This window comes from Mustela nigripes, chromosome 6 (assembly GCF_022355385.1).
Source record: "Mustela nigripes isolate SB6536 chromosome 6, MUSNIG.SB6536, whole genome shotgun sequence".
NCBI lineage: Eukaryota > Metazoa > Chordata > Mammalia > Carnivora > Mustelidae > Mustela > Mustela nigripes.
Window position 1 is genome coordinate 75,711,440 of NC_081562.1, and position 7,874 is coordinate 75,719,313.

The 7,874-nt window shown below is 35.8% G+C and overlaps 1 protein-coding gene across 2 annotated transcripts in view; it reads right to left on the bottom strand.

Moving 5' to 3' along the window:
- The window catches only part of ABCD2 (ATP binding cassette subfamily D member 2), a 62,893-nt gene extending 55,336 nt beyond the window's left edge, over nucleotides 1–7,557 (bottom strand). Inside the window, exons 1-2 of one of the 2 annotated variants that reach the window (XM_059402896.1) lie at nucleotides 6,415–7,557; nucleotides 4,679–4,856 (exon numbers count right to left, since the gene is read on the bottom strand). In XM_059402896.1, coding sequence (XP_059258879.1) covers nucleotides 4,679–4,856; nucleotides 6,415–7,353 — 1,117 coding nt within the window. In that variant the 5' untranslated portion in view covers nucleotides 7,354–7,557. Of the gene's footprint in view, nucleotides 1–4,675; nucleotides 4,857–6,414 lie in introns of both variants that reach the window. The other variant, XM_059402894.1, reaches the window with a different exon arrangement.
- Nucleotides 7,558–7,874: the final 317 nt, after the last annotated feature.

Here is a 7,874-nt window from a genome sequence, read left to right on the forward strand (position 1 = left end):
GAAAAGGAACCTTTGTGCACTGTTGGAGGGAAGGCAAAGTGGTGCTGCCACTGTGGAAAACAGTATGGAGGTTCCTCAAAAAATTAAAAGTAGAACTACCATATGATCTAGTAATCTTCAGTAAGGGGAACTTACCTAAAGAATACAAAAAAATGTATTCAAAGGGATACACGCACCCCTATGTTTATAGCAACATTATTTACAATAGCCAAAGTATGGAAGCAGCCCAAGTGTCCATCAACTGGTGAATGGATAGAAAAGATGTGGTATACATACATAATGGAATATATTCAGCCATAAAAAAGAATGAAATCTTACCATTTGCAACAACAGTTGAGTTGCAACAACAAGAGTTAGAGATTACAATGCTAATTGAAATGAGTCAGTCAGAGAAAGGCAAATACTATATGATTTCACTTAAGTGGCATTTAAGAAAGAAAATGAATGAGCAAAGAAAAAGAAGAAGACTGAGAAAGGGAGAGAGAAACCAAGAAACAAGCTCTTAACTTGAATGGCTATCAGATGGGAGGCAGATGAGGGAGATGTGTGAAGTAGGTGATGGAGATTAAGGAGTGCACTTTGCTTGATGGCTTCCAGGTGATGGATGGAATTGCTGAATCACAATATTGAACACCTGAAGCTAATATAACACTATGTTAACTATACTGGAACTTTAAATTTAAAAAATTGAGATGATATCTCCCAGGTAACTATTTTCTTCATATAATTTCAGTCTCTCTCTTAATATAAAATAAAGAGGGTAATACCTTATAAAAAACAAAATAGAAAATATACATAATTAACCATTCCAGTGCCTCTTTTTCAACCATTTGGTCACATGATTACTTAGTGTCAAACTAAGTTAAATACCTTCTAGAGCAATTTCCAATGCAGGTAATATGGAGGCAGCATTGTGAAGGGCAAAAAGGCAGTGCACTAGGAATTATATGGTGTCTTCTATCCTTCATGCTTCCACTAACCATTTGTGCAATTCTGGGGCTCCACACTAGATGACTCGGAAGCTCCTCTTTTCATGTGAAAATAGCATGATTCCATTTGCAATTTCATAATGGGAACTTAAATATAAACATAATCCTGTCCTTACCATAAGATTTCACTTAAAGTTGTAGGTAAATAGTATTACAAAACTATTGTAGAACCATTTTTCTTATCTCCTCCAAAAATAAAAAATTATGCATGCTCTTCCTCCTATTGGCGTTTTTACCTCTGGTTTGCTAATCATTTCCAAATGCCTTGCTCCTTTAACTACAATAACCATGCCAGCAAACATCTATTGAGCCTTTCTTATGAGGCAGGCAATATTCTAAGTTTCACACATGCCATCTTCCTTAATCCTTGTAACTACCTTGCTATAATTTCCCCCATTTTGGAACTGAGAAAATTGAAGCTCAAAATGGTTAAATGATTTGCCCATAGTCACAGCTTTACATAGTAAGAAAATAACCCAGCATCTGACCCAGAAAATCTGACTCCAGTACCCACACAGTAGGAATATAAAAATATTAACAATTGCTTCCACCTAAGTTTCAACTTTACATCAAGGACTGTTTCAAAGCACATTAAATGCTTTATATATAATTTCCTAACAATTCTGTGAGATATATATTCTTATCCTTATAGTTAAGATGGGAAAGCTGGGACATAAAAATTTATGTAACTTTCTCAAGGATGGATAAGTATTAAACAGCAGAGTCAAAATTTGAGCAGGGGCCTGCTTCTTTCTCTATTCTTTTATTTCTTTTATCTATTCTACTTTTTCTCCTTTTCTCTTTGCCATATCTGTTTTATTCACCCACTTTTTTTCCATGTATTTTTGCCTTAAAATACACAGTATCATGTACTGGGTTCATCTCTAACATAAGGGACAACGCAGGGCATATGTGTAAATTAAGATTGAAGACAACATTAGAATATAGCGTATGGGGCGCCTGGGTGGCTCAGTGGGTTAAAGCCTCTGCCTTCGGCTCAGGTCATGATCCCAGGGTCCTGGGATCGAGCCCTGCATCGGGCTCTTTGCTCAGCGGCGAGCCTGCTTCCCCTTCTCTCTCTGTCTGCCTCTCTGCCTACTTGTGATTTCTCTGTCAAATAAATAAATAAAATCTCTAAAAAAAAAATATATATATAGGGTATGTAATTCCAAGACCTACAGCATCAAAGACATATCATTATCTAAAAAAATAAATAATTTTATCCCAGTAGAATAGTAACTTAATATTTTCATGTGTTAAATTATTATAGGTCAAATATATTTAGTAAAAATATGCACATAAACATGATAAGCAAACAGGTAGTAACTTAAGAAATTATAGAAGATCTTGAAGTGGGGACACCTGGGTGGCTCAGTGGGTTAAAGCTTCTGCCTTCGGCTCGAGTCATGATCCCAGGGTCCTGGGATCGAGCCCCGCATCAGGCTCTCTGCTCAGCGGGGAGCCTGCTTCTTCCTCTCTCTGTCTGCCTCTCTGCCTACTTGTGATCTCTGTCTGTCAAATAAATAAATAAAATATTTAAAAAAAAAAAAAGATCTTGAAGTGTACTCTCATAATGTTGACATATGAATTTACTTTTTGTCTATGTAATTGTCTTATTGCTTCTCTTTGTATAAAATTTTCTTCTAAAGGAAGCTTTAAGAATTACCTTGTTCATTTGCATAAATGTAATTATTATCATAATTTCTATTTAAAATTTTAATGTTTCTTTAGGTTAATAAGATATTTTCAGGATTTATAAGATTTATTTCTAAACATCTTATTACATCACCTGTAGAAGTAAGACTCTTAGATCCTTCGCACACACTGTTTACTTCTAACTTGTCTCTGTGGGGTTAATTTGTCACCAGTGGGGTTAATTTGTCACCATTAATAGCTACATTTTCTCTGTTCTATGTTGAATACTTCAGGGTTTTCTAATAAGACCAGTGCTTCCAAGGAATAACATAACTACACCATAATCTTGTCATTGGGGTTATCTCTAATATACATTATGTATGAAACTTTTATTCATAAATTTAAAGAGACTCACTATGAATATCTGATGATTTTTTCAAGTTTCTTAGTAAAACTAATCTTAAAACCATAGGTTTTTAAGTGTGTCTTTTTTTTCTCTAATGCTCTTCTGAAAAAATAATCATTTCATTATGGAAGGATTAAATCTAAAAATATTATTACTAACAATGCTCTTTTCAATATAAACTTAATAAAATTATTTAAAAAAATAAAGTATGAAAATAGATGAAATTTAGTTTTCCCAGCAGTCTTAATACATTGGCTATTAGAGAGTTATGATGTAGAATATATTTGGTGTATGTATAGTACTCATCACAAAGGACGGACAAATCTTAATTTACTAAAGTGAACAATTTTAGGTTAAGAATGACTCAAATTTGACAAATATTTTTGTAAGAATTGGGTAAAGCATTGAAGCACAGTTTCAATATATTAAAGAAAAGGTAATTTTGTCTTTGTTTTTATTAGATGACTTCAAACAAATAACTACTGATTCTCAATTCTGTACCTAAAATAACTGTAATATAGTGTGGATTCTGTCACACTGTTATTAGTATTAGTCTTTTGTTTTCTAGGTAACAATTGTCACCATAGATCAAGAACAGCAAAAGTATGCTCTGTACTTTCTAAATATTATTTTACTAAATCCTCACAATGACTCTCTGAAGTAGCCTTTCTGATTTTCATTTTATAGATGGGGAAACTGATTTTTATAAAGTTTAATTAACATGACTTAGAGGATACAGGCAGGAAGAGGGAAAGCCAAGATTTGAGCAAATCTCTGTCTCATTACAAAGCCCATGCTTTTCTCTAGCGCCTTCCACACCAAGGCCAATTTTGGTCAAGTGGTTTTTAAAGAGGAGGAAGAATATTTTGGAAGAAGAAGAGAAAACAATCCTCCTTTAATTAATTCTCCCCGTCCTTGCCAATTACAACCCGAACTCCCATGTTAGGTTTTTATACAACATTTTAATGTTGTCCTTCTTGCCCTTATCTTTTTTAGTTATTCCAAAGGATGAAAATGTTGGGAAAAACTACTGAAATAGTAATAGAATAGAATTAGATGCCTGCAACTTGCTAACTTCTACCTCCACAGTGCCACTAAGTCATGCTACATAGGTTGCTACTGGTATTACCTGTAAGTAGAGGAGACCTTGTTCTATGGCATGAAACATTCCCTGATATAATATTCCTGGTTCCTTCATGTAGTCAACCAGTTCTTCAAATCACAAGTCAGGACCAATCCAGTTATAGAATGTGCAGAACTGAAGTTTACAACACATGGGGAGAACTTGTATAATACTCGTTTTGAAGGTATTATTTTGTTATGAATTTAAGTGCAAACTAGAGAATCATTGTGTGTTAGGCAGAATAATAATTAAAATTGCTCAAGGTGACCTCCTAGAAACACTGCATCAGAGATCTCTGAAATATTTCAGAGCTAGAAAGGTGTTTAGAGCTCTTTGTCTTTTTTTTTTTTTAACATAGCTGATCTTATTATTGGATGTTCAAGGTCTGTGAGTTTTTTCTGACCAGTAATGACCATAGAATAACGACTGCAGACACAGTTTCACTCACACAAAACCAGCAGTGACACCTTCAAGAGAACTAATCTTAAACATATACTTGAGATTAAGCATAAATGTCATTACCACCATCTGCAAAGCCAGTTGCAGTGATAATAGGTACAGCCACCATAATTAGTCCACTGCTGCTCCAAACATACTTCATCAAGAATTGCTCTATCATGATGTACCACAAACGTTTGGATAAAATGAGGTTCATCTGATCTGCTAAAGCTTTGTAACTTTTCTGGAGTTGCTTCATTTCTACCTACGGAGGGAAAAAGAGATAAGAATTAACCTAGTATGAGCTATAAAATTAAATAGTGTATGTTTGAGGACTTTCTTAAAAGATAAGAACATACTATTTTGTTTTATTTAGTATAGTATTATCTATGATTATAAAGGTAATAAATACAGATAACTATCAGGAGTAAGCATTATTATCTAGTTTGGGTAACCTGTATTATTTTTAAAAAAACATAATAGTCAATATAATGTTAAGTATAAAATACACATAAGTGATTTATAATCATGATTTCAAAATGATATGTATAAGATATTAAAATTAAATAATATCCTGTAAAAGAATAAACAATGTTAGAACCTTATCGTTTTTTGATTGAACCAAAAATACCTAAAAATAAAAACATGACACATACATGTGTAATTAGACTCCACTTTTGAACTAACTCTACTGGATTTTGTTTTAAATGCAAGAAGCCTACGGCATGCTGTAATTTACATCACTGAGTTCAATGAGTCAAGAGGAATGACCAATCAGTATGATTAATATAACACATGAGGCCAATTTTCAAGTGGAAATAGAAGTCCTATATTTGCTTTAAATCTTCTTCTTCAGGATGCTACTACTTTAAAATTTTTTTGATAATTGAAGAAGCTTCAAAAATTAAATGATTCTCTTTGGTAATTAAAATACCATTTTCAGCTTTAGAATTCCCTAATATTTCATTTGCAAATTCATTTGTATTAAGATTTCAAATGGATCACCTAAAAATTTCCATCATAGTTAATATTCTGAAGTTACTTTAATGCACTGCAAGCTTATGTAATTAGGCTAACTATTTTAGGGACCTACTTAATGTTGAAAATCTTTAATATTTAAAAATAACATTCTGGAACGCCTTTTCTTATCCTCATTTCTTCTATAATCTTAGTTTTTCCCTCAAAGCTAGGCAAAATTTCATTTCACTGCCTTTTTTTATTTGTCTCAAACTATGGTGCTGAACATTAACTAAGACTAATGCAAATGCTATTTGTGAGACACATTCTCCTGCAATTCTGAGGACTGAGGTCACTCCATTGACCAGACATGCAAAACTGTCAAACATGTCTTTCACATAAAAGCATGGTTTTTTCCCCCCTCTTGAAAAACAAAGGAACAATGACAACAACAACAGCAAGAATACCATCCTAAATTTTCTATCCTGGTGAAAATGTGTTTACTGAGTTTCCAAACAAATATTTCCCTCTAATGCTAAGACCAACCAGTTGGAATTTATGTTTTAGGCAAATGCTTTGGAGAGAATTCTGAGCATATTTGGGTAGCTGAGGGAAGTAGACTGCTTTTTCAGGTTGCTGAAAATCTTATCCCCATGAATCTTCAGAGAAGTTTGCACTTCACAGTTCTTGAACAGCTTGTAATTAGAAAGGTAAGGAAGCATATATTTCAATATAGGTTTAGATGTCATAGAAATCTAAAACGCTAAAGAAGTGGGTCCATCAACAGGACAACAGATGGTATCTAGCACTGCAGTGGCAGCTGGAAGAGTCTCACATTTCACTCATCACCTTAATTTCTATCTTACCTTATGTCCTCTGTAAAAGGCAATTTCTTCGACATTGGCTATAATTCTGGAGTGCACATACCGCAAATAGCCTTTTCTGTGAGCTTCTTCAGCCACCAATTTACCAAATTTGGGAGAGCAGGCTTTCAAAACTTTAGCCGTGGCATATACCACAAGTCCTGCTAATATGGTGGGCCCGATAGGACTGGCTCCTCGGGATGTAGCCGTCTGGATAAGCGTATAGGAGGTCAGGATTACATCTAAAATAGGCTTGGTCAGATTGGAATATAAGTGAGCCACAGACTGGGAGAACATCATAATATCCTCAGTAAGAGACTGGTCAGGGTTTGCCAGCCTCCCATCCATATTGATCACCTTATAATAAGTCTGGTTTGTAAAATAGGTTTCATAGGCATGGTCTACCAGACGAGTTCTGAAGGCCAAAGCCAGTTTGCACTCCAGGTACCTGATTGCACTGTTAACAAAGGTGGCAGGGATGGCAATCATAAGCCACTTGGTTAATTTGATGATGAAAGTCCGAGGCTTCTTTTCCACAATGCTTTTCACGATTTTTCCATCCAGACCAGCCACATAGATAGACAGAAAGGTTCTTGAGATTAGAGCCACCGAGTGGAGGCAGAGCCAGCCTGTTTCAGTGGTCACAAGTTTTGGAAAGAGAATTTTCCGAAGTTCTAGGAGCTGTTTGAAAAAATCTGCGTTAACTCCAGGACAAGGTTTTTTACAAGTGTTCTCGGTGCAATGCAGTATTTCTCTGTTCTCTGCAGCCGGATAAACTGCTTCTTTTTTCTTCCTGTGGCCAGATTGCTTTAAACGCTTGCCAATGATGGGGTAGAGTGTTTTCAGAGCATATGCCGCAGCCACCAGGCAGGCAGCCCTTTTAGCAGCACTCGATCTGGTCCATTTCACCCGATCAGCTGCTGCATTTAGCATATTTGTCATTTTCCCAGTTACCCAAACAGGCTTCGAAAAGAATTGGTTTTTAAAAGATCATGCTCCACGGGAATCCCCGGCAAATGTTTCAGAAAGTCCTACAGCGTTCCATAGTCTGCAGCATTTCTCCTCTTCTGTTTTTTTGTTTTGTGTTTTTGTTTTTAATGTTGCTCTGCTGTGACAGATGCAGCAGAGCTCAGACTCCACGGCATCTACGGGGATGAATCCCTCAGAAGCTCAAGCTGCACCAAGCCGCCCCAGGCTCCTCCCTCTCAGGCTCCTCATTGGCTGAGGGAGCGGTGGGACCTTGGAATCCTCGCTGCCTCCCTTTGAACCTTGAATGAGGAGAGAGCAAAACGAATTACATCTTTAAACAGGCGTTCAAAGAGTTAAACGTCTATTTTTGGAGAGGTCGAATCAGGGCAGCTGCTGGCGACAAAACCTGACCTAGCTACTGAGCATGCTCAGCGTCACTTAGAAGCCCACAGAAGTTTTAGAATCTACATCTCTTTTCTAAGGTTTTAGTAGGT